At 48.4% G+C, this 27231-nt stretch overlaps 1 protein-coding gene across 1 annotated transcript in view; it reads right to left on the bottom strand.

Moving 5' to 3' along the window:
* Positions 1-5782: 5782 nt before the first annotated feature.
* Positions 5783-27231, bottom strand: part of LOC128267196 (uncharacterized) — a 32838-nt gene continuing 11389 nt past the window's right edge. Inside the window, exons 4-14 of the mRNA XM_053003986.1 lie at positions 23563-23734; positions 19285-19420; positions 18484-18627; positions 18208-18408; positions 17681-17749; positions 16622-16731; positions 16242-16456; positions 14406-14544; positions 11037-11142; positions 9722-9881; positions 5783-7566 (exon numbers count right to left, since the gene is read on the bottom strand). Of these exons, the coding sequence (XP_052859946.1) occupies positions 5783-7566; positions 9722-9881; positions 11037-11142; positions 14406-14544; positions 16242-16456; positions 16622-16731; positions 17681-17749; positions 18208-18408; positions 18484-18627; positions 19285-19420; positions 23563-23734 (3236 nt within the window). The remainder of the gene's footprint in view (positions 7567-9721; positions 9882-11036; positions 11143-14405; positions 14545-16241; positions 16457-16621; positions 16732-17680; positions 17750-18207; positions 18409-18483; positions 18628-19284; positions 19421-23562; positions 23735-27231) is intronic.

Here is a 27231-nt window from a genome sequence, read left to right as displayed (position 1 = left end):
CAAATATTTCAGTGAACCCGCATTTTACAAAGGTCCGAGGTCGCGCTTTCGGATTAGCAATGCAAATTATTTGTTCAACGATCTATCTTCTTTAATTATATCTTGACGGTGAATATTATTTGAAGTTTGAAATACTCTAAAAAAAGGTTTGGTTTTGTTTGCGGAGCTCCCGCTTCTTGGAAGCAGGTCGCAGTAAATGGCCTTTCAATAACAGTTCTCCGAAGCGAAGCGTTTCACCACCGGCAGAGTGTGACTTGAACTTTTGCCTCTGGTTGAGTGAATAAGGAGATTTTGGTTGGATTTGATTAAGGTGCCGACGGCAGGTGGAATTAATAAAAGTAATTAAATTAGGTCTTTATCCGAAGCGACAATTTCTTCGGTGATTGTAAACATAATCTGTACCAGGAATCGTCAGCATGCTCAAGGCCAAGGCATGGAAATTGGGAAGAAATGGAATATTTGTTTATTTCATTCAACGCCTAAAGTCGTCCTGCCGATAGCAGATTGTGCTACAAAAAAGTTGAACAACAAGTTTTACCGTACCTTTACGTATGACTAATGCTCCAGTCTTCGTCGATAAACTTGTATAGTGTAATTGTATAAGAACCCAGCACTAAGGAAGATTCAAGCCAATCTTAAAGTTGAGTTCACGAACTTTTCGGCCAGTGATTGTAGTATTTTACTAGTTCCAGGACTGTGATATAAATTTGCAATTGACTTACGGGGAAAGATCATACTGAAACTTTTCGTTCGAGTAAATATTTGAACATAGTTTGCAAAGTTTCAACATCCAGATTGTTGTGATTGCACCACGACGCAGCTTCGGCATCATGTTTACAGTAGCAACCCGGGCGTCTACTGACCGGAAAACGACTGCATTGGGTTTGGTTGAACCAACAGCCATAAATGATGTAACGATGGTAGAAGTCCGTAAGCAACGTGGGAGCGCGTCAAGACGTGACGCCCAAATCGTTGCTCTGCGTCGTCGGCAGAGTAAGCAAATTCAACGGTGAAGCTATTGGTAAATTTAAATGATTACAGCTCACGCCAACGGTGTCAACTCCCTTCAACAAACTCGACCCTAGAGTGGGTTGATGAAAAGGGGCCAAGAACCGTGCAAAAATGCTAACAATAATCAACCACACCGAGAACGTCTTGAAGGAGCGTTGTTCTGGGCGAAAGATATCTCGTTTCATTAATGATTTGCGAAGAAGACGAGGTGCTACACTGCTCGGTGACAATCAATGCCATGCTCGGCGTTTGGAACGTTAAACATTCCGTGAAAATCGAACAAAACCCGACACCATGCTTGTCACTGTTTTCATTTGAATTTTGAACCTGAAGCATGCCATTTACCGTAACCGGTTTTCATGACATTGGTGGCGGGAACAGGGGCTAATCTGCCGCGCTTTCGCTTAAGGAAGTGTTATTTTGTGTCACTCGTCCTGATCGAAACCGAAAAATATTATCGCTGCTTTTCCCAAACAAGACACAGATAACCACAAAATATTTATCACTCATGAATGTATAATTAAATTCTGATGATAAAAACACAAGCTTTACTGTGAAATATTTAACGATAAAAAACCATTCTACTGGGTCTCATTCGGTATTCAGTGCTGATCGCTTCATTATGCGACGCATTTGTGATAAAAAATAAATGATACATAGCCCGTGATTTGCATTACACACTCTCATGGAGCGCAATGGTTTATCATGGCCACAACTTTATAGGGGTGAAATATTAAAACTCATTACTTTCGCAGCAGATCCAGCGGACTCCACGGATTGGCGCCGACTGCGGTTAATCAGCGGCACTGGCATCATCACACTGAGCACGAAATTATTCATTACGGAATGAAGTCATTCCATCATCCATTCGGGAGCTGCCCTGCCCCAAAATCCATGCGTTTTCGGACGTAAACGAATGAGGTACAAATTTAAAATTGGTTGGTTCAAGATAAAAACAAGCTGCGCTGTAACTGTGACTTACGGAACACAGAAGAATGCTATTAGTGGTATTTTCCCGACGAAAATTGAAAATATAATGCCATCCACGGCAATGAAAATAGCGCATTACCACCCTGTCTCCGCATCAGTTCTCCGAGAAAGACTTTCTGACTTTTCACAGAAATGGTGAAGCGATTTGAGTTTTCAAATTGATAAAATATTACTTTTATTCAGTATAATAGTATTCTCTCTACTGGTCTCGCCAGAGGAAGTTGAGAGCGTTTTCTCTGCCTTGGACTCAAACCTTGGACTAGTTTTTACGAGTTTTGGACTTAGCCTACAATCTTCGTGTGATAATATACGCATTTTTTCGACAATTTTTTGTACGCTACATATAGCTACACATAGCTACACGGCTTGCTTACTTAAATATTTGACTGTACAAAACATTAACAGATCGTTCATCGTGTTCGCCAAATGGTTCGCTGGTTTTGCTAGAATAATGCTGCTGCATCTCATTACTGTACACTGTGCTTCGATTTCGCTCGCATGTAAATGATTCCGTGCGAAGCGTTCTGTGGGAAACAAATTAAACTATTTTACGTATAAATGTCTACTTAGTTCACTATCTCACTTTCAATGCTTCATGTGCAATGCGCTGGGATTAAAGGTGGACAATCGCTTGTGCACCTTATGCCGTTTTAAAATATTGAATAACGATTTTCGTTTCGGATACTGACTGAATAAACTACTTCCCAAGCGGAGATTGAGTGCAATATTCGATGGCTTAATATACGCGTGCTTTGGAACAATGGATTCGAAAAGGTTCACGTGTGTCGATTTAAATGTACAGTGATTCAAGGGGCCGAGGAAAGTAATAGCAAGGGTCTTACAGATATGGTCTGAACAAGTAAACCGTGCGTCGTCGTCGAACGGAACCGTAACTAAACCTCACAAAACCTACCACAACCAATGTTTACGTTTGTTTACTCTATTCATTTACCTATTATATTCGAACAATCCAGTCAACGAAGGATCCTCTTAAACTCTCTTCAGACTAGTGCAACGAATCTTTGAGCGCGTATTGAATGGTTCGCTTGTCTGTTTAACAATAGTTTTTACACTCTTACATTGTTTCTTTGTACATTGATGCAACGTTTCGTTCAGTGTCTCTATATACAATAACGATGTCTTTTGATTCTCCTTTTCGTTTCTACTTACGAACGTAGTAACGGTTCCGTGGCGTTGGTGCGCACTTTGACAGTGTTTGACCACTACGTCTTATAATCTAACGTACCTTACCACCGGATGTTTTTTGGGTGAGGTTTCACGATATGTTTGATCAAACTCAGACCTGCTAACGAACGACAGGCACCGGCAACAAATTGTCCACCAGAACTCAAACCAAAAAGCCACAGTCAGACGGCCACAGAGGACTTCCTGTGTGTCTCACCGTAATGGACAACGGAAAGAATCGCTTGCCAAGGGGCTCTCTTGGCCAACGAAACTTGTTCGGGGTGTCCGGGTATTGCCAGGGACCCCCCATTCGACTGGTCTTTGCCTAACGGTTGGCTTTTGGTGGATTCTGTGGAGAATTTGTTGTTTCACAAAAAAGGTGTGCTGAGCAGGAACTGAGGAACTCGGCCTCGGCACCAACTTCAAAAGGAGGCATTAAACAGGAAACTCTCTACACGTTCGAGTCTCGAACGGAAACCAGTTTTCTGAAACGTTGGTTGTTTTGATTAAAAATTCTGGCCAAACACAGTTTTGCCTCTGCTAGGCGCTGTATTACGTCGTTCAATTGCCGTTTTCTGTTGCACACCTGAGCAACACCCGGGTCCTCGAGGCTTGGGCCGTCAATCAATCATGTCCTAATAAGCTGTTCTGCGCAATCGACGCTGCGGTGTAACTTTTATTGTGCAGTGGTTCGTGTGCCTCACCCGTCTCGGACTGGTCATTCGTGCGCAGATAATAGCGATTGGGCACGCCAAACGACTCGCTTCCGTGCCCGTCAACATGAAACAGCGTTGGCCCTTGGCCCGATAGAAAGTCATCAGATAAGCGTAATCGTGTACCCGCGTATCAGATCTGAGCACATGTGTCATGAAACGCGTTCGGTTGAATTTCTTTGTGTTCCAATATTGTACTCATCGACCGCGACCGGTGTTATGGCGCGATAAAAATAGTCCCCCAACCGCGACGGCAATCGGCGTTCCCCGGTAATATGGAAGCAATACATTTTGGGCGATTTTATCATTCCTGCCAAAGGGTGGCCAAGTGACTGAAATGTCATCAGGCGTCTCCATCGTCGATTTTTCCCCGTTGCCTTGTGGCCGACCAGGCGCCTCCATCGTAAGATGGATAAGTTAAATTTAAGTTGAAACACGATAGAAACGTTTCGGTGGCAGAGCTTCCGGTTTGCTGAGGTTTCACCGAACACTGTGCCTTTGTGCACCGAGGAATTGCCCACTCAACATTTGTCCAACTACGCTTTATTAATGTCCAGAAGGAGGTCCAACGGGAACCGCAGAAAAGATCAAAAGAATTACTTGGCTGTACTGCGAATCGTGGCTTCATTCTTGTGACCTGTGTGGGCCAGGGCAAAAGCAAAACTACAACTTCTTTGCGTGAGACAGTTTGCCAAGTAGAGGGCGTTCGTGGGAAGATGTACGCGGAACATGGTGTAACAAGTGTCAAGGGGATAAATGCAACATTCAAACCGCTTGCTGACAGACAAATTTGTCACAACATTTCTCCACCGACTCAGACTCCAGGGAAGGCGTTCGAGCGGAAAGGAAAGAAAATGTGTCAGCTTTATTGACCGAAGCCCGCTGGGGAACATGAGGTGCCCTAAGTAACGCACTCTCTCAGAGAGCAATAAGGAAGCGAGGGCAGGGCCATAAAATGGGGCATTTTATCTTTCTCGGGGAGCGCTACGCACTTTTCGAGCATTAGTAAACAATTTCACTGTCCGGAATGCGGTGCGATTGTTCGATTTCATAAACATCCCAGATTACGGGGGACGGCCCGGGCCTCTGATGGCGCGCGGTCTGCGGGATTTCGTAAAATAAGAGTGTCATATTTCTGTGTTTGCCCACGATGGTGGTGGGTTCCTTGTGTGGAGAAAATTGGAAATAATGTGGCAGGACAGCACTCACATGTTGTTGGCCGGGCCAGGAGCCGATCGCGAGCCAATGTACAAACAACTTTCTGCCTTCTCCATTATGTTGGCCGCGAAGGAGGAGCGTGCCGAGCAGCGTGTGTGGCGGCTGTGTCGCGCACCGTTTCCGGAGAGATAACATCAAGGAAATAGCGTAGCGTCCCTTTTTCCCGTACGTGTTCCCCAGGGTTGAGCGGAGTACATAAATTGATTTTATGACTGCGACGTTTGGCGCGCATCGCGATGTTGATAAGCGTGTTTGTTGTGCTCCAGCAAATGTGGATATGTGACGCAGTTGGGAAGCGATGCACGACAATGGCCGACATTGCTTCAATTATTCAGCCATTCCAGAGTTCCGGAAAATGCTCCTACTTTTCACTGCTCGTGGAGTCTCTCGCGTTCTAACGTCAACGAAAGAACGAAAATCAATCACCCATGGTCGGAACGTAGTAAACTTTTGGTAAGTAATCCGAAACGTTGTCCGCTGTCCCGTCGTGACCGAAAACAACGTAATGACATTACAATTACAACTTTAGGGCGCAAAGAGTGCCATCCATTGTGTTCCCTAATCTGTCGGCGTCCGCGTCAATTTGATTGTAGTGCACTGATTGGACGTCGGACGGATTCCGGGACTCGTTATCGTCGGTGTGTCGTGTAGCGTCAGTCTTCGGCTCACACCGACACCTCCTCGGTATACTTGGAACGATCGTTCAGATCGATGACCAAGCGCTTCTCGGGTGACTTCTTCTTCTTACCACTGCCAGTTCCGCTGGTACTGGCGCTTCCACTTCCACCACCGGCATCAGCGACGGCACCGGCCGTTTCGAGCGTGTTGGCACTGCCACTTCCGCTGCTGCCGTTGCCGTCGCTCGGGTTTAGAGGCGAACCGTCCGGACGCTGTATCCGTTTGCCACCAGATGGCACTGCACCGGTGGCGGTGGTTGCTGTTGGATGCTCTCCGCCAACCGCCGTCGGTGAGCTGAGTGAGGATTCGATCGATTCGGAGACAACTCGGACCCGTGACTGCTCGTCCGTCACCTCCATCCCGCTCACGAGCTGCTCGTCGAAGCTGGCCGATTCGGTGGCCCCGGCCGTGGACTGGCTCGTGGACGAGTCCGCACCGTCCGCGCTCGAGCGCCGATGGTGCCGATGGTTCGGGTGTGGCCCCCGCGACCGGTTCTCGTTCTCCAGGTTCTGCAGCGCCGTCGTGAGTGCCGCTCGCATGAGGAAATTTTCTTGCAAACTATCTATCCGATTGCCGGAGTCGGCGTACAATTTGTTAAACTTTTCTAAGTTCCCCGCCCGGGCGCCGGGCGGTGGGGCGCTGGGCTGCACTGGCCGGGTGGCCCCCGCCCCGGGACCGGGTCGCACCGCCTGATCCGCAGGGGCATGATTATCTAAATTATCACCGGAGCAGGAAGTTTGCCGTTGTCGTCGTTGCTGCTGCTGCTGCTGCTGTTGCTGCGGTGGATGGCAGTGCTGGTGGTTCACGGGCCGGTGGGGCTGATGTGGCGGATTATCACAAGATTCGAACGCTTTTGTACTGAGCTCACTGTAGTCACTGGACGTGCTCGAGACACACTGATGCCGAAGCTGCTGCTGCTGCTGCTGCTGTTGCGGTAGCGGTCCTTGCTGCTGCAGCTGGCCGGCACTCAAAAGACCCGCACTCAGACCGCCGGCACCACTAAACTGACAGCTTAGCACCAGCTCGGAGCCGGGCTGTTTGGCTCGTCGTCGGTCTCGGGCCTCGGCCTCCGACACATCGTTCACTGCACTTATCTTACAATTACAATTAACCGTGCGGCCCGCACTGCCGGCGTTGGAGTAATTTATCACACTATCGTTATGGGGCTGCTCCCGCTGTCGATGAGCGCGTCTCGAAGGGCAGCAGCCACAACCGCAGCAGCGGCACTGGTCGCTGCCGCACCGGTCCTCCTCGGCACCGCCACTGCACATGCACTGCAGCTGCTGGTGGTCCAGCCGAAAGTCACTGCCGTCGATCGATCGGGCTCCGGTGCCCAACTGCCGACCTGCACCGACGTCCTCTGCTTCCGCCAGCTCGTCGTCGGTGATGGTGATTCGCGTCTGCGACGCAACCATGGCTCCGTGGCAAACGCCGGTGCCATTCGGGATGGTTGCGATCGTCCTCGTGTTGGTGCTCTTGTCTAGTCGCTGCACTGTGGGCGATGCACCGGAAGCGTCCGTTGTCGTCCCATCGAGGGCCGGCCTGGTGCCTTCGGTCGGCCCGGCCTGGATGGCCTTCAATGGGCTGGCGGCTCCGAGGGCACCGAGGGCCGGTGGCTTGAGCGTCGAACAGCGACACGCTTCCATCAGACTCGCGACGGTCAAGATGGCGGCACCGCGCTGTGGGATGCGTTCGTACAATCGCTGGAGTTGCGTGTAGAGCTGCTTCAGTTCTTCCGCCGCTTCCGTTTCCGTCAGCCGGCCCTCGTTCACTGCAACGAGACAAGAGAGCGAGAGAGACATACCGGATGTGGTCACTCCTTTACCATTACGCCCGGGCGGGCCCTTTTTTCTTACTCTAAAATGTGCTCGGCCGAAATCTGACGACACCGAAGGGTCAGATAAATTAGACCAAATACGTGCACCAGCCAGCTTACCGGTTAGCACCGTAACTGCGGCTGCGGCTGTTTAAATGCTGTGCTCCGGGTGGGGCAGAAAAACCCACCAACGAGCGCAGTTGAATCAAAAACCTCCTTATCCACGGGCCCACAGAGAGTGCAACATTCTAATTAAAATAAACCAAACGAAAATTTCCTGTTCCTCTTGAGCTCTCCGGGGCGCCGGGACTTATCAAAGATGAAGACCGCACAGACAGAATGGAACGGAAAGCGGTGGACGGGTCCGGTGGTCTTTAGCAGTCTGCTGCTCGTGTGGCAGTCGCACCGCATTTTTTCCACATAATCCGGACCACACCGTGCCACGAAACCGCCGCCCCGTTCACGGTCCAGAGAGCATTGGTGAGCTTTTTGATCGCATTTGCCGTTCCGTTTCGTTCGTTTGTAAATCCGAAAAAAGGACATGGTGGACGAAATAGTTTGCTTTTTAATTTCCTCTCACTGGCCACTGGGCTGCGGTCGTCGGTGGGGTAGTCCGTTCGGCACTACTGGGGTCACCACCACCACCTACCAGGCATTAATATTCATGCACGGATGAAACGTGGCAAAAATCGATCGCAGGGGTTGTGCGGAGCGAAAAAACTCGTCGACTGACCGTCCTCTCGAGATAGGAATTTAAAACAAACGCGTTTAAAGCTTTAAATGCCATGCAGTTCTGAAAAAATAACTCGTATATTTACTAAACAATTCCCTACGAATCTCATCCATCAACCTGTGAGCGGCAATTGACCTCCACAGGGCTCCACGAGGGCCGCGCTCGGTCGCAATGCGCACCAAGCTGAACGATCGATAAGTAATAATTCTTCGCCGAGCTTAATCAACTGGCCACCAGAAAAGGGTCAGAAATCCTCTAAACGTCACTTGGGTGAGCGGTGGCCAGCGCTGCTAACTATGGCGCGCAGGGATAATGAAAATAGCTTCTCGATCATTCGCACCGGGTGCGGAATGCGATAACGATAATTCATCGGAAAATGGATGGGTCCGGGTGCCGGTCGCCGTTCCAAACAAGCGTCTCCATCCATTACTGCATTCATCATCCGCCCCGGGGTCGGGGTCGGCCTCGTTGTCCCCGAAACCTGTTCTAGTGATTCTTGATCACTTGTGGCCGTCCAGCGAGGGCTGCGCCAACATTACATTCGGCCACCGGACCGGAACCTCCTTTCTAGCCTGGGTTTCCAGCTTTGTGCGGGCCACCTCTGTGGCACCCGCCGTTCCCGCTGGCCGCACAACTTCCGCAATGATCTCGAGTGAGGTGATTTATCGAAATTTGCCTCGGACTGGTGTGTAATTGGTTTGCTCGGTTATTTGCTTTACTGTGTGTGGGGAATTGGACTGAAAAAACCACATAAACTCACACACACACACACACACAGTGGCCGGACGACACACCGGCCCGGAACAGGAAACGAACGCGCAGCCAGGAAGCGTTTCCTTTTTGGTCGCTTCTTTTTTTTTTTGGAACTGGTTTTGGCCCATTTCTATCTATCCGTAACCTTTGATTTGCCCGAGAGCCCGAGAACCGGGGAGTTCCTGCCGGGGGTCCTCTCCATCCCCTGATAAATGGTGCAAAAGTTTGCCGGTTTTGTTGCTGCAGTGCCGCTCCCGGAGCGTCCTCAGCTTATGTCAAATAGTTTTCCAAATTGAATTTAATGAAACGAAAACAATCTGGCACCCGCAGGGTGGTGCCTCCGGGGGTGTGTTGGGGTGTGTACATTTTGTGCATACCTCGTACCCCGGGCAGGGAAACGCATCCCTGAGCTCCTGGGACACTGGGAGATCCTCTAACCCCCGGGCAAGGATGCGCTCGGTTTATTTTTCTCATGCCCTAACGCTCTGCAGTGTCCACCCGGCGCCTTCCTGCAGGACTGTGGGCTCCTTTTTTCGATTTGTTCCGTCGACAGGTTCCGATAAATTCTTGTGTGCCCCTGTGTCCCCTGTTTCCCGAACCGGACCCGTTGTCCAGCTTACTTACCGATGTTTGCCCCAAGCTGGGCGGTGGACGTCGTGACGCTGCTCGCATTGGCGAAGGTACGTCCGTGCGAGCGGCTAATAAATTTGGCACCAGATGGCTTGATGCCGAGACCGGTCGGATCGTCCTGATGTTTGCCGCCGCCCCGGAACACCAGGTAAACCTGTAAGTAAAGGTGAACGATCGTGAACGATTTCCTCCACAGTCCGAGTTTGGCGAGAAGTTTTTGAATGCCGAAAATTCCGTCTGCCCGCTAGGATGTGGGCAAGGAACACGGACGGGCGACATCCAATTAAGCATTCCGTCGTCAACTTTCGGCCCGTTTCCGCTCCGGGCGTTCGGGATTGTGAATTCAGCCGGGAGAGCGCAATCTTTAGTGGGAACACATGTAAAATATCATTTTATCGGGAAACTCAATCACAGATGTGGTGGTTTGGCTGGGCCGAAGAGCTATTGGCCTGATTTAATTGAATTGCGGAAAGGATTTGGGTTCAAAAGTGTTGGTCGGAGTTGAGAGCAGCGCATTCAGAACAGACAGAACATTTACTTGATTCTCGTGAATTAAAATATGAGCAATCCCTTTCCCAAATCAGACTTTCGGTTCTCTGTTGTGTGTTCTATTCAAATTAGTGCTTGGAAGCCTGTCAAGGCGATAAACGTCTAATCCCTAGCGCATTAAAAAATCCGTTTCATCATCATATTATGATGGTGGCCCTCTCGGCACTCTCAGCTTAGGCGGAAAAGATTTGAGCTAGATGGAATGCTGGATTCCAAGAAATTTATCGCAACGAAAGATCCTTAGATCTTTCAGTGCACCCGGCGTGTGGCCTTTTTGCCTCCGGATGAGTTTTTTATCATTTGCAGGATAACACTCGACGAACGGTGCATTGCCTCCGCAAACGGATTCTGGGTAGTTTTTGTTGATTTCTGTTTGCGCCATGTCACTAAAGCGCGCCTCTTCAAACGAGCAAGAAATAGAAATAAACGTAAGAATTAAAAACTCCCTTCTGCCAACTTCCATTGCCCGCTTTGCCGCCACTCGGTCCAAAGAGGCAAAAAAACCCCAAAAAATCCGACCATTTAGCGAGGGGATCGTGGCTCTAGAAAAACGACGTTGTTTCGAAAGAAAAAGAGCTCTTGAAGCACCACCAGCAGCAATCAACTTTACCCAAAAGGACATTTATTTGGCTCACCATTCCCGGGACAGGGCACGGGATGGGGATGGGGCAACGAATAACGATTGGGAAATCCCCGGCAATCCAGCATCGAACTCGTTCGGGAACTGTGGCTCACTCGTTGTGGGCCATACAATCCTTACCTTGCTGCCAAAAATCAAAGCCAGCAGCAGCGTAACCGTAAGCTGCGTGTGACAGAAAAATATGATGTACAATAAATCGGGATTAGCGGGCGACTGCAGGAACAACCTGTAATAAAAAGAAAACGGTCGGTGAGCAAACGGCTGCCAGGACACACGGGAACGGGAAAGAACACGGTGGATAGCATAAGAAAAACGGTAATGTAATGCGGGCGCAACGGAACAAAACGGGAATGCTCCATTCCGTTCCAGAGCCGCCACGAAAGGATGCTAGGGAAGAAAGGGCCACATAATGGCCATCAACACTCTCATCATCGGTGTCGTCGCGTCGGTGTGGCATACAGTTCGTGGATGATCTTTATTATTCCCCAAAAACTCTGCTGCATCCCAAGAAGTAGGGCACAGGTTCAGGAGTTTGAAACTTCTCTCGCGGCGAGAATCTTCTTGCGCTGGAGCTTTTCATATTTTAAGTGCCAAAGAAATGACGTCTTCAAACCGCTAGGGGCCAAACGTTACTGTGGCGCACTGATTTCCGAGATGACAAATCTGGCCGGTTGGAGAGTACCCGGTTTGACGCGCTCGTAGCGCAGCACGGGACCCGGGGGAAGATGCAAAATTGTTGAATAGTTTATTGCAGGAGGTCATTAAGCTGCTGGAGCTGCTGGAGAAAAAGTTCCCCGAAGGCCACCGTCGCCGATCCTTCATCCCTGAGCATCCCCTTCTGATGTCTTCTTGAGCGGAGCCGTCAAAATGGCCTTCTGGACGGCCGGGGGGGATTGATTATTCCCATCCGGCCGTGGCCGTCGTGGAGCCGTGGAAAGGCCGACGGGTGGCAGTGGCGATTTATTACCGACAACCGACTTTTTGTGGGGGTTTCTTCTCACCACGAAAGCCTCGTCGGTCGCGACCGACCGACCGACCGACGGACCGGCCAAACTGGCTTGATTTATTTTACACCATGTTTTGTTTCGTTTGGCTTTTTCGTGTGGCGTTTTTTCGCGCCGCTTTTTTCTTCGCTTTCCGCCCTTCCCAACGCATCTTGCGGATGAGTTGGCAGCTGAGTGTTTGTTTCTTGTTTTTGCCCTCCTTGCGGTGTGTCTGTGTCCGAAAAAGTGCGCTTTCCCGGTTCAGGAATGGTGAAAAATGGAAATGGTTAGCTCCGGAAAAACCGACCACTCGCTGGTAGATGGAATCTTTGTTCCTTTACTTTTGGCCTGGCCACTGATGCAGCCAAAGCAGGAAGCATCTCGGATGGTCGGCTGGTTGAGATGGATCGGTTCGCATCTTCTTACGTCAAACCGGTGATGCATGAACCTTTTCAGCGGATCTCCAACAGTTTCACTCTTTGCGATTGGTCCGTTCCGTTGCCAGAAAACCCACGATGACCATTTGACTAGCGTTGAATGGATAGGATTTGTACGCTTTTTTGTCCTGCCAGACGGGACCAACTAGTGGTTATGTAGTGTGGCTCCCAGGTGGGACGTTAGTTCTGCGTAGTGTAGCGTTGAGTGAAGTGATAAGATAAATTGAGCAAAGAGAGCTATTTTGTTGGCATTTTCAATTTATTTTTATCGATTGAAAACTGTTGCCAATGTGCTTTCTTATTTCTACAGATTAGCCCGGCTCAGAGATATACACATTGTAATGGACCTACGGCACTTCTGCACTAATCTGGGCTAATCTCACTGACAAGACCAAAGACCTTCCGAAACCGTTAACTTGGGACAATCCCGGTGCTGTTCTTTTGTGGCTAGTGGGCGCAATCTCGCCCGAGTTTCGCTTAACTCAGGTAATGGTACGCAAAGGAAGCTACATTTTCCAATAAATACGCTCGCCTTGAATATCAATGAAGCGTATTTGCATAGCCCGGAGTGCGGCTGCTCAGGCCAGTGGCCATGTTGACCTGCACTTGAGCGAACCAGGAGTTGCCTTTCGACCATTAACCGACGTGGAGGGCAGATAAGTGCGATTCAGGAGCCAGAGCGGATGGAAGTCTGTTAAGAAACGGACATTAAAAACCCATCATCGGAAGGATCGATGAAAGTGGCAGCCAACCGGCCACCCCTAGGAGCCGGTCGATGATGGGTTGTGGTAATGTTCGCACACTTTCCATCCATAAATCCCACGGATCGGGCCAGTATCAACAAACGATAGGGCCACGGTCCAACGCAAGCGCCTGAAATGCTTAATAAAAACCTCTCCAAAGGCTACGCCCATGATGATGATGAACGCTCGATGATTTTATCCAACTGCGGCATGGCTCGTAAAGCGCCGCCAATATTCGAATCTTATGGGCCATCCATGCGGAGTCGATTCATGGCCATATGTTGCCGACTTAGTACACACTCTCTACAGATTGGATACAAACCAAAAAACGTGTCCCGACCACGTGGAATATTTAACAAAACGGAATATCTCACGTACGGTCAATCGGTGTGTGCAAATTCGCAACTCATTGTAGCAATCTGTTTTGTGTGCTTAACCTGGCGCAAGCAGCGAGGTGGCCAGGTGGCAAAGCAACATGTTTGTCTGGCAAGTGAAGGATTTAAGGATAATAATTTTCATATTCAAACGTTCATTAGTTTGCAATCGATTGCGATCGCCGATAACGACGGGTGCAGTCGGAACGGGGCCGCGCCGCGGTCACTGCTGTGAATATGCTTTTTTCATCACTCTCCGATGCATAATTAAATTCAATATTGGGTAAACTTTTTATGCTTCGCGCTGTTTGGCGTTGGCCGGTTTCAAAGTGCAACTGCTTGAAATATGCATCCGCATTGATTGCACATTTGGAGTGGAACCTGGCCAAATGCGTGGTTCGCTGCCCGTTTACCAACCGCTGCCGCAAATTAATAATCGATCGAGATTTTTTGTGCCCTATGCTTCGGTCCGTGCCCGCCCGTGCCTTTGAAGTGTCGGAGCATTTCCTCTCGGGTTTCGGCAATCGATTTGGAGGGGCACTCTGATTAATTAAATTCGAACCTCTTTGCAAATGGATTGCCAAACTGAGGATGACAAATATTTATTATTAATTATTTCGGCATAGTTTTGGGCAAAATCTGAAGTGCTTTCAGCACTTACGTTTTCGATTCCAAAGAGCAATTATTGTGTTTGGAATAAAAGGTATTACAAAAAAAAGGACCAAACAGCTAAACGTAACGGCAGCTGTAAGTTTGCTTTTTAAAATACATTTCCAGTGAACTCAGGTCCCGCTTATACAGTGCCTTTGCAGTATGTTAATGATCGTGTTCCCGGCTAGTGGCCGATGGCACAGCCACCGAAACGCTGGTACCCAACAACCTAATGAATGGGAGCTGCAAAGCTTTGTGTGAGTAAATCATCCGTGGCGTGCGTTTGTCTGGTAATACTTACATGGACACGTTGAGGAAGCACGTCAGGAGGAATTCGTTGTAGATCGCCATCGAAATGAAGCGGCTTTCGTTGAACTCGGACGGTGCCTTCCGCACCATGATGCAGAGCCGAACGCCCCAGGCCAGGAACAGGACTTCCACTGCGAATACGGGTCGGCCGGTCGGGTCGGTTTGTGTGTGTTTTTTATTTTCGTTTTATGTTTCCCCATATTTCAGCGGTACACCGGAAGTGTATGGTTTGGGCGATGGATTTTGTACCGCCATTGTTGTTAGGTATCGATGTAACGGCGTGCGGCGCACACGATGTAGCAAGAAAAAATGAAATTTTACGGTTTTTGCTTTAATATGTGGTAGGTTCAGTGGATTTTTTCACCCCGGACATCCCGGAAAAAGTATCTCACTTGTGGTGGCGAGAAGAAGGTTTGTTTAGTTTTCATATTTTAGAAGCAAACTTCGAGCGCCGTTTGAGTTACGGTAAATATTTTTTAATCAAACAGGAAAAGTCCCACGAAAGCTTGGGCGCCACGAAGGTTGAGCCCCACAAAATATGGATAGATAAGAAGTTGTTTCAAACAAAAACAACTGTTCTCATCCTGACCCACCAGTGTGTTACCGGCAGCAAAAGTTGGATCCAATTTGTAACGTACGCTGAGGGCCGAAGCTTGGCACTATCCGGCGAGCTTGTGCATACTATAAGGTCCTCCCTCGGAAGGGCGCCCGGAGTAGAGAACAAATTTACTGGCACCTTTCTTTTTCGGTGGCAAGTAAAACATCGTACACCCGTTACTCGAAAATCTCATTCTTCTTGCACAAAAAATGAAAGTTTCATGTTGTGTTGCCAAACAGCACTGCTCTTCTGCACTGTTACGTGGCGCACGGCATGGTAGTTAGTATCATGAAGTTGTTACAAGAAACTAACGGCCGTACGAGGAGCGAAAAGAAACCCGCTTCCGGGATCGACTCTTTGCACCGTGTGCCAGTAATTGAAGCTTAGAGTGCACACGCGGACTTTCTAGCGTGGCATAGCCGAGGCTCGCCACAACGCGTGCAGTTCACCATAGGTTTGTCGGGAAACTAATGACGAAAAGCGGCCACCGTGAACCAAACACCGGGAGGTGGTTCGCCTTCTTGGAGGCGAGTTTTTGTGCCCATGATGAAGTGATTGCACAAAGGTGTGAAAGTTAGTCCATGGCTTTTCCTACGCTGCCGGAAAACGAAGAAACTGCTACAAGTTTGAACCGACTACACGGGCGCAAGCGGGGTTCGTTTGAAATATGCTTTTAATAGTAAACTTTTGGGCCAACGCTCTGGCACTTTTTTATGATATACCACGCAGTCGTGTAATTAAAATAATAATAATTCAAAACACTGCCAGACGAAGGAGGGCGCTGTGAAAACATAAAGTGGATCCCAGGAAATTACTCTCGCAGTTTAATGCTTGTTAAAGGGTTGATACTTCTGGTTTGTTGAAGGGAACTTGCCCGGACTTGCAAGTTCGTTATTATCGCACGTTTTGCGCCTGCACGCAAAATTAATCGTAACTTTCACCATTACATTATGGCCACCCGTCGTCTCAGTCAGTGTCAGTGCACAGTTAGTGCCATTACGGGAAACAACTTCCGCTGGCGCATCCGTGTTGAGGTTGACCACGGTGCCAGCAAAATAAAAACCAAGAAAAACTCTCGCCAAATCCCGATGATTCGCCCGTCGAGCCGCCGGGGCCAATGGGTGGGAAAGCCAATTAAACGGACCAAAACATTTTAATTAATCCAACTCGGTTGACTTGAGCCCCGTGGAAGGACTTGCCCGTTGGGCGTTGCCGACGGCGGATACTTACTCGACGTGAAGGTATGGTCCCACCAGTCGGTTTTGCACAGGAACGCTTTCAGGTTGTCGGCCGTACGGCCCACGATCACGACGGGCGGCGCCACCAAGGTTCGCACCAGAAGTGCGATCCCCACGCAACCGCACAGGACTCCGATCCGCCTCAGTAGATACGCGTCCGTGATTTTGACCGCCTTCGCTGAACGGACGCGAAAAATGACCGATATGCTGCAAATGCCGAACGCCAAAGCGAAAAGAAGCGTTAATTACCCGTCGGCCATTTTTTTTTGTTTTAATTGCAATTTACTGTGCACATTTCTTTCGTTTTCGAAGAAATACGTTCGTTTTGTTCGGAGGATGTTGTCCTGATGCGTTCCGCGAACGTCAACTTACCGCCAGGTTTTCAGCATCAGCGCCCCATAGGTCAGGGAAAATCCGATTTCCCGTAGCCAGATGCGTGCCGTGCAGGAGTAGAGCGATGGCGGCGGATACATCACTACCGACTGGAAGAGAGACAGAAGGATTATTTTTCACGCTTCCAGACAGTGTTGAAAATGCAATCGACCATTTTGTGAAGTGGCGATGCACGGAGCGAAAATGGACAATTATGACAAAAACTGGTTTTCTCTCTTATTTCACAGTTTTTGCACGACGAGGATCGTTCTTGGCAGTTATTTATGCAGATTGCTGTAGGTACAACATGTTGAATTCTTTATTGCCCTGCATGGCGAACCTCTCTCAATTTTCTGGCTATGATGTCGAAGGCTGCGATGACGTTTACGCGATGAGACGGCATAAATGAGAATAATTAGTGATGCTGACAGTATCCGAACGAAGTTAAGACCAGATTTTTTAACGTTTCTAGAGGTAGACATCACAGTTTTGCATCATGACGCTGGTGCTAGCGACTGCAAGGGACACCTGACTGGACACTCAGGAGTGGCAAAGCATCACAATGCTGTGGACTGCGGGCACTGATTTATGTTCACTTTGGCCTCGTATTTGCCGCGCATTTTTGTGTGTACAATGTAATGAAAAAAGCGCACAACGCCAGTCGTGTTTCAGTATTCATGAATTCAAAATCAAATTTAAAGCATCATATTGCATGTGGCCTTTTTTTCGGTTCGTCGTTTACACAGACATAATCTTTTTTAAGAATATTTTCTGGTACCGTTCGCTCTTGATGGAATTCTTGGAGCAAAAGATTTGACAGAGAATTTGGAGAATTTATTACACGCAGCGACTCGGAGCCGGCGGATACAAGGAAAACCTAATCGGCTTGAAACGGAACAAGATTAATGTACCGACGGTACGGATTGCTCCCGCCCAAGCCATGAGGCAGCATACGGTGCCGAAAGGGACAGTTTGCCGCTGAATGCTACAGTCAAATAAGAAACGTATCTGTTCTATTCAACCCGGTCAGCCCCGGGTTGCCGGCGGCAGTAGACTTACCGTGCAATAAATGCAAAACGCACCCAGTGCGATTACGCGCAGCAGCGCCGGACTTGCAGCACGAACAACCTGTGAGATTGTCCAGGAGAGTGGACGAGAGAGACAGCAAGGGGGAAAAAAGCAATGTTAAAGAAGAAAATTACATGTTCCGTTTTTGTGCTCGAAGGAGTTTAATTTCAGGCGAATTTTCGCAAATGATTGCCAGTTTTTACTCGGTAGGAACAAGGGTGGCCAGGCGGTCGCGCCTTGTCTGTTTTTTTTATGGTCAACTATCCGTATAATTTTGAGCCGGCTATGGCCATGCCATTGGTAGACTTTTCAGATGAAATACCCACTTTCAAAGTTAAGTTAAAAGAGTTGTGAAGTTATTCTCGCAAAAAGAGCTAGTTTTTGCGATCCTTGCAAGGTAATTTGGTGTTGCGTGATGGTATTGACACGATTGAGCGTTTCCGATTGTGTCATCATCAGATTGTGTTAATCGTGTTCGAAGAAAAATGTCTGTGTTAAGTGAGAAAAGTACCTCATACCTTAACTTGTTGATATTTGAACGTAAAAACGGCTGCGGGAGGAAGAAGACCAATAACGGCACAGGCCAGCACGAGGATAGAGGTTCGCATCGGCCAGTTTAAGGCCGCTACGCACGGTGACGCATCTTCGCAGGAGTCGCATCCTTCGGCACATTGCAGACACTCGTACGAGTTCGGTATGCTGTACGTGCTGTACTCGTTCTGGAGCCGTAAACGAACGTAATTAATCTTCCGCCCCGAGAGGGCCATTGACAAACCGCAACTTCAGACACTTACCAACATAAGCTTTTCGTACTCTTCCTCCAGCGTGCTGCCATTGAAGTACTTTTGCTCGATGGTCGTATCCGGAAAGTAGTAGCCCTTCCGGCAGATACATCGATACGATCCACGACGGAAGCCTAGACCCGGAATGGGGGTGCACTGTAAAGAAAAAAAAAACACCGGCGAGGATTACTAGTGGACCGTCACCGTCATTAAATTAATTACAACTAATGAAAACAATGAAAATTTATCGCTTTTGGCATCGGCGTTGCCACCATGAGCTGCGCGAAGCAGAAAAAACAATTCCTGCCACTGAGAGGTGCAGCACCTTTGAAATTTTAATGCGCTGGTCATACGTCAACAGGCCGCCCACGTACCCAAAATGTGTTGTTGTTGCGCGTAGAAAAAGGTGAAAAGCTGCCCTTACAGACCACCCGCCCGGCCAAGCTACCGGAATTACTGGGCGCCAAACACGGGCGGTTTTTTCCTCTTCTAAATAAAGCCAACCTTCGCGCCGTTGCACCCTTTTCACGTTTCGGGCGAAAAACAAGAAACAAGTTGAACTTTTCGCCCTCGTACACAGGCCATAAAAATGACGCCGAATACCCGGCGCGGTGAACCATGCTGACGGGTTTTACATAAAAACAGGCAACGTACCAAGATGCCGAAAGAAAAGCGAAACTCTAGAGACAATAGTCCACCGCCGCCGACGTGACGCAAAAGCTGGAACAATTGGCACACAACAATTTTCACGCACCACCACACTCCGGTTGCTGTGGGTTGAACTGAAACTGAAAGTGTACGGACGCGACTTACCTCCGTGGTTCGCTGCTTGCACTTGTCCGTCCCGGCGAAAATGTTTAATGGCTGCGGAGCCCCGGATGGTGAGTTTTTCTGCGAACACTGATCAATGTCGACGCGCCGTAAGTCGATATCTATTCCGGATGTTCCTCTGGAAAAGAAAATGGATCGAAAGGGTGGAAAAATCGTTTATATAGATTTACGAAGTGAAGACAGATAGAAAAGAAATTGGAAAAATATCAACAACGGAATTCTTAGTTTTATCACTAACAGAATGTTTAAAGAGGGCTAGGAACTAGGAAACTGAAAACGATATCAAAGGCAGGCATTTCGTGGTTCTTTGGTTCTTTTCTAAGCTGACGGTCATTGCTTTGTGGGCGAAGTGACACGAGCAATGTTGCGCCCTCCTACGCCCGACCGACAGATTATGTCCTCGATGGGCTCAAATGATTGAGCTACGAACAATCAACCAACGCAGCACCTTACGTGCCGGTTTTGGTTAATAATCCATAAAAAATGCACCCACTCGAGACAGCGACATGCCGACAGCGACTTTCCGGAGGTCGTGAAAGTTTAATCTGATGAAAGCAAAACGATCGATAGGCGGACGCAATAGTGAGTTACGCTGCGTAATCGGAAGCGATGAACCGGATCGAAAGCAGACAAACTGGCAGCCGCGCTGAAAGTAATCCTATTAAGTTGTCGCTCATTGATTTTTAATTGAACATGAAATCGGCTGGCAGGACCATGGTCAGAGGGGAGGACCATCCGGTGTTTGCCATCGCCCACACAGCGAGCCGTTCGACGGCGGCTTAGGACACTGGATGCATTCGGGCAAAGGCCGACAACGACGACAAGCGCGTCCCACGAGACCCCCACTCTCAGCAGGCTTGTTAATAAGTGAAAGTCAAAGTTAGCTCGAACAATCCGTCGAACTTTCTCCGATCGTCCATTTCGGGAAACCTCACGGGACGGCCGGAACGGCTTGGCGATTTTTTCCGCAAACTCATCATTCTTCCTGCTGCCCGTCGATAAGTCGTGATCGACTCGTGATAAGCTCGTGGCGTTCTGCAAAATATTCCACATTTCGATTTCAGACATCGTTGCCTTTTCTTGTTTGCTGCATCGATCCACTTCGGTTCCAGTCTGCGGTTTCGGGCGTTTCTTTTTCAACCCTTGGAACCGTTCGTCGGTGCGTCACCTTAAACGCTGTGTGTCTGAACTCAACTTCGGCTTCGTGGGGCTTACGGGTGGCGAAGTTTTCCGGCAACTCTTCCGGGAACAAACTTTTACATTCTTCGTTTCATCGCCCCACCGATCAACTCTGTTTTGTTTGTGTTCGAAGAAGGGCAGCGCCAGAGTGCAGAAAGGACGCTTCCCGGCGTTTCGAAGTTTCGAGAAGCGGACAGGGCCATTTTTCGCTTCAGTTTGCTGCCGAAAGAAAATGGACTTGACTCCTTTCGAAACCAATCGCTGGGGAGGTTGTAGTTGGCCCAACTTTGCTATACTTGGTCAGCGGAATACAAATTTTCTAACAAAAAAACCTTTTAAATTCTTCGTCGGATTGTTCCTGATTCTGAAGCTGTTTGATTGTGTTAAATTGATTTTAGTTCTTTTAGCAGCCCCGTAACTTATTGTGCCACGAAGATCACTCGACCAACGTGAAGCTTTGTCATTAATCACTCAGCTCGGCGACGATTTTCATCTCCGAACGGCCATGCAATGGCAAAAGTGACGCTTAACGCTGATTGCAATCTTCCAATCCATTCGGGGCGTGTCTATTCGGGGTTTCCTTCCGTGCACGAAACTATTAATTATCGTCCGATAATTGATAGCAAACTCTCGATCGATCGGTACCTTACCGAAAGTAAATTCGTTGTTTGCGATGTTCTTTTTGCATGCATCCTTGCAAACGCTTGAAAGAAAGAGATTGTGCCATCGATAAAGGCTCTGATTAATAGAAGCCACAGTAATTGCTCTCGGCGGAACCCACAGGGTCTGGGGCGGGTTTTTGGGCTGCATGGCATGGTGGACCCATAATTGAAAGTCCGCGTGATATCCGCGTAACAAAGAGGTCTCCTTGAAGCGAGTAGTATTGACAGGCAGTGCTTTCTTCTTGCGAGCGCAGAGCAGGATTTATGATACCCCCGAAGCCCACTGAAGATAAGCGGATTAGGATGCCGATTGTTGTTGCCAGTTTGCACCATTGTTAATTATCGACGTCGAACAAAGGCCACTCATTCTATGGTGGACCACTAAGTTGCTTCAGTGAGGAAAAGTAATGATTCAAAGATCTTGTTGACGCACGTTGAAGACACTTCCAACAATGGAACGAGCTTCGTGGTTTAATAAGATGCCAGGTGCTCACAGGCGATGCGGTAACGCTCTGCGCTGATGGAAAGATCTTATCGAAGAATCGAGATCAAACCACTTCTGGCCAGCACTGGCCCATTTGACTGGACCATTTTGTGTCGCCTCGTCTTGGAAGTGATTCAGTAAAATAGGCCCTATTTTGGTCTATCCATCACGTTTTAAGAGCCAATGCTCGATGAGACCTTTAACACGGTGACGGTCACTCTTGAACGCACTCGAGGGTTGAGAAAAAGTTCCGACAGATCACTGTTCTGCGGCGGCGTCTAGGCTGTGGTTCAATTTAGTGACCAATGATGTAACGATGAGTGATTTACGATACTTGGCGACTTTTGCCTCCCAGTGACGGATGCCTTAGACGTAAATAAGGCCGCCCTTTGGAGGAAAGGAATGTATCCTCGCCCAGGAGAGTTGACACCCGGGGACCGGGCAGTGGACCGCAACAAGTCAGCCATTAACTGGGGGGCTGCGATTCTCGGCAGGTTCGTGTGCAAAAATTACCACAATCAATTTTCACTTGTGTGCCACGGTCTGATAGCCACAAGTGGGCCACTCCTGTGCCGGTGGTCAGCAGCTGTGTGCGGTGAGCATTTGATGAGGACCCTGACTCGTGCAGCCCAACCGGTACGATGGCAGCGATTTTTCTTGCCCACCCCACGTTCCGGATGAGTGGGCATCTAGCGGTTGCTTCTTGTGGCTTTCGTCATCCGAAATTTTGTTATGAAAGCTCGCCGATCTGGGCTGGAGGTTTTGTTTTCTTCCCACTTGCACGAAGCCGGACCGGAGGCTCATTCAATCAAATCCCATTACGGTTTTGCACGTTCCGTCGTCGTGGTGACCACAGCGTTGACGAGGAGGAAATGATAGCCGTGCGGCTGGCCAGCGCAACCGATCCAACCGGTAGCCCTTTTCCGTGTTCCTTACATCTTGCGGCCGGTCTCGCCACAACTGCCAATATCGGCCAGCGTCTGAGGTTAGCTGAGCGAAGCGGCGTCATGTTGGCTTCAGGAATTCGTTTTCCCGTTCGTTCGAGCTCGACCGACTGGAAATCATTTTTGTTCCACTCTTTCGGTCGGCTGAGCCTTGTGCCGACGGAGTTCTGCACGCCCATTGACAATGGCGATTTTTCTTAACCTCACTATCCACCCGGAATCCAATTGGATGCGCGTCGGGGACAGAAACTTCTCTCACTAAGTCCGCACATAATCCCCCTTACGGTGGCGGTATTTTTGCAACCTTCGCCCGCGCTGCTGCCACGGACAACACGGATATACATTGGCATTCCCACAAAACTCGCTGCTCCCCATCGTTCGGCCTGGAAGTTGAAGAATGTGAACAATTATTTGTGGCCGAAAAAAGGATGCCAGCACCACCAATGGCACGTTCTGTGTGTCGAGGCGATCGACACGTGGATGCTGCTTCGCTCGCTCTAGCGCACAGATCGGAAATCGAAAGTTCAGCAATTATGTGCCACAGAACCATTAATAATGCTGTCGATAGATAACGAGCGCGCTCTGAGCGCACCATTGTGTGAGTGGACCATGTTCCGAATTGAGATCGTGCCGCTGCATCGCAATCGCCGGTTTTCTACACTCGATAATTGAGCAGTTTTCATTTCATGTTTTTATTTAAAAAAAACACGCTGCATTCTATTTTCCGACGACGAAATAATCAGCGTGGAGGTTTGGTTTGTTTCGTTGATAGTTTTTGTTATTTAACCACCAAACCGCGTGCCTTGAGCCCGATGGAGGCGCCTGGTGGTTCAGTGGCTGGGCCAATTACTAGTGGCTTCCAATAACGAACCGTGTTGAATGCAAACGTTTTCAAATGTTTAGGGCCGAAGGCGAGTTCTTTTATCATTTTCAATATTGTTAATGTGTCTATCGCTCTCCTCTACCGCCGAGCGGCACAAGCTTAACTTACTTGAAGAAATAGGTTCCATTCTCATAGCCAAAGAATGGAACGGTGTACGTCAGCATCCAGATATTTCCGCCTCCACAATCGTAGTATGGTTTTGACCAGCGTCCGTCTTCGTACTTCACCGACAGGATCTCGTCTGCTTGCCGCTCGGTGTTGTTCGTATACACGTGGAAGGCTGAAGAAGGTAAAGAGCCAATGGCAGAGAAAAGATGGACGGCATTAATAATGAATGTTGAAGAAAAATTAAAAGTTTTCTTCTATTGCTTTCTCCGCATTCAACATATTTTGATTAAATGACTCGTTTACGCTTTGCTGCAATAGGAAGCAATCAAGTGAAAGCCGTCACGTCAGGTTCTTGAAGTGCCAATCCATTTGCTTGAAAGGTTTTTTATTGGCGGTGGATAGAACAAAATGTAATAAATTGGTTCATGAGTTCGTCCGAAACACGTTTTAGATTTTACAATACCTCCAGTTTATTGCAAAACCTACCGAAACCATAAAGTGAAAATTTGGTAGAAATAAAGCAGGAGAAAAGATTCCGAAACTTTACATTAATCAGTCGCGGACACCAGGGACACTAGTTTGCTATTCTTTTTTGTACCTGGCCCGATAGCCTCATTGGAGAAAGTTTTAAATGGAATGCTACAGCTCGTTGAAGAAGATGATCAAATATTAATTCGTCCTGTCCTCGTTTCGTACCTGATGCGAAAAATCGAAAATCGCGTAACATCAAAAGCCTTGCTCCAACTTTCACAAAGTTTCAGCCGGTTTTTGGGCACAGGCGTTTATTAACGAGAAAGGATTGCGCTGTCGAGGAACTTCCGTTAATGTGATTTCATCAGGTGTAGCCTCTCACTTTTTCAATCATTATACAGCGCCCGAGAGAAGCATGTTCCCGGGACGCCTTCGAATTTGCGTCAAAAGGGTAACTTTTTCAAATTCGATGAATAGTCGATGGGCTGGCTGGTGACTCAACCTCGAAATGATTTGGGTTGCGTTCCAGTTTCAGCTTCCCGGTTTGGCTGTATTTGGACGGTATAGTAACGACCTGTACGAGAAGCATTCTGCTTGAATGGTTACGGCGGCTTAGACTGGGTACTGGATTCCCCGGAGATTCGGCGACAGAATTTGCCAAAGCAAACTCACAATAATGGCGACATTTGCCGTACCGTGATCGAAGCTCCGTTCCGGATGATTTCGACAACTGGAGCGCGTTTCCGAATTCGACCTCAAACTAATTGTTGATTCAATTGTATACTTATCGTCACGCTTGTTGCGTTGACCTTTCCGAGGGCCTGCGGATGCTTTAACCTACTCCTTCCGATTTTATGTTTTTTTAGGTGGAGCATTAAGTATTCTGCGTACTGAAGAAAACAAAAGCACCCCAACGATCCCATGTTAGAATCAAGCATTTGATAAACACCACCCGACGGTTCGGAAGCAAGATAATCTTTCATATGTAGTGAGGTATAGGAACTGGACGCACCCGTGTATCGCATATGATCTTCTTGTAATCCGTGACATTACCAGCGGTTTATGTTTCAAAAGCATAATCATCTCCGCGGTTTATCTCCCATATCAGTCAAATTCCAAAACGTTCTCGAGTGCTTGGCGGCCAAACTCAAGCTTTAATATCAGCGTCGTGGCCACGGTTGCGTGGCATGGTAATCTAAATGAAATATTTTTATGAACATTATATGTTGACACCCAAACCCCTTATGACGGTTGTGCCATGCCTTTAGTTTCGCTCATCGTCTTCCACTCGAAGATGTTCCCGTTTTGACATTCGTTTGTTTTTGTTTGTCGGTTTGTTTGCGTTGACTGTCTTGGTCGGTTGTTGTTGTGTGTTCATTTCATAATAAACCGGCACACAATGGGAAAACTGGAAATGGAATCCAAAGGCGGTACCCTAGCCGGCATGGCCGTCGGATTATGCGTTGGCATGATGATGTTGAGCTTGGGCCGCCACCGGCAGCAAACGAAAGGATGCCCTCTGTTTGGACACGGATGCAGACCCGTTGAAGGGTCTTGAAAACCAGCAAAGCGGTTCATCATAAGGCAGGGATGCTTCTCGCTTGTTCTCTACGTTATGCTGTATACTGGGGCCGCCGGAATGGCAAAGGCGGATTGTTTCGACATGAGTTTTTCATTCATTTTCTTTGGCTCTTTACGAGAGTTCTGCCCTTGCGAGTTTGGCTGTAATCGAGTCGGTGGTCCCGAGAAGCGAGCATACATATGTATCCGGGGGATCATTCTTCGCTCGAACGCTGGCCAGCCAGTCTGAGGACACGCCGAACTTTTCTCAAGCCTATCGAACAGAGATACCGACAACCCCGCACGGTACGGTGGTGATAGTGCCGTTGATTGTGATTTCTGCGAACGTCGATGGCGGGCTGGAAAAATATGTTTGTTGACTATGCTGTTAGCACGAAGCACCGTTTATACTTCCTGAGCAAGCACACTGTCTAGAGGCTAGAGCCTCGAGGGCGAAACTGAACCTTCCGAAGGCCTCTGCAGTTCGACGTTTTCTCGCACCGAACCACCGCGGAAGACTCACAGGCGAGAAAATCGTACGAAAGTGAGTTATAATAATCATCCCGTCGTGTATAGAGTGACAGAGAGAAAATTGACATCGTGTCGTGTTAGCCAATCTGCTACTTTACGCCGAACGGAACTTCGAACATGCCCCTGGAGAAATGGGACCGGATCATGTTCGGGTTTGAGTTATCCGGTTTTACGAGCTCACCGGTTTTTGTTTTATTGTTTATGCCACCGTTCGTTGTCGTAAGTCTCTTAGGACTAGGTGCTCGGGTCGAAGGTTTAAAATTTCTTCAAGCTCACATAATGAGGCAGTTTGTCACTTAGCTTAACAGATAAGGGTTTTCGCTGCTCTCGGATCGATTTGCGTGTAACAAACAGGCTTCGCCAACCCAACTTGCATCGTTATGCAAAAACTACATGCAATTGGGACAATTTCTCTGCATTCGTGCCTGGCAACAATTTCCTTTTGATAGGATAAAAACTATAATCTTAAAGCAGCAAAAATGTGCCTGCACTGGAATTGAATTGAGAAAGAAAGCCCATTCTAGCATACGTCGGCAGGTCGGAATCAAAACATAGTTCTGGAGCCCGACCGTTGTTCGCATAAGAAGCAACCGTAACAAGCGTTAGGGTAGCAATCAAATTTCGTTTCTTGCTCGTAAACGAAGGAGCGCCAAATACGTACAATTTTGTCCGAAAGTGTAAAAAGCGGGCGTGGTTCCAAATGCCGTAGATTCTACGAATTCGATTAGTTCAATACAAGGAAAATGCCAACCACTCCGCAGTACCAGTGCTGTCCACGCTCGTTGCTGCGTATCATTATAACAAATCAGGACATTGCGACGCGGCAAAATCTGTGCCTAGCGCGGAAGACCATCGTTTCCGATACACCTCCGTCCGGTCTGTTGCAGCCATTGCGGCTATTGGCAAAATTTACCGCGGCACAAGTGGAAGCAATTAAGTTGCTAGGACTCCAGTCCGCTCGATGCAGGACGTGGTCAATTTGCGATTGTAAAGCGTAGGAGAAAGATTATGTTTGGTCCGAACAAACTTTTGGGACACTTTCCAAAGTTCCTTAGAAACACGCTCTTTCTCATTCACCTTCTGGTTGGTGCCGTTTCTAATTACCGC

Source organism: Anopheles cruzii, chromosome 2 (genome assembly GCF_943734635.1).
Source record: "Anopheles cruzii chromosome 2, idAnoCruzAS_RS32_06, whole genome shotgun sequence".
NCBI lineage: Eukaryota > Metazoa > Arthropoda > Insecta > Diptera > Culicidae > Anopheles > Anopheles cruzii.
The sequence above is the reverse complement of the archived record's forward strand: the minus strand, read 5'-3'. Positions and strand labels throughout refer to the sequence as shown.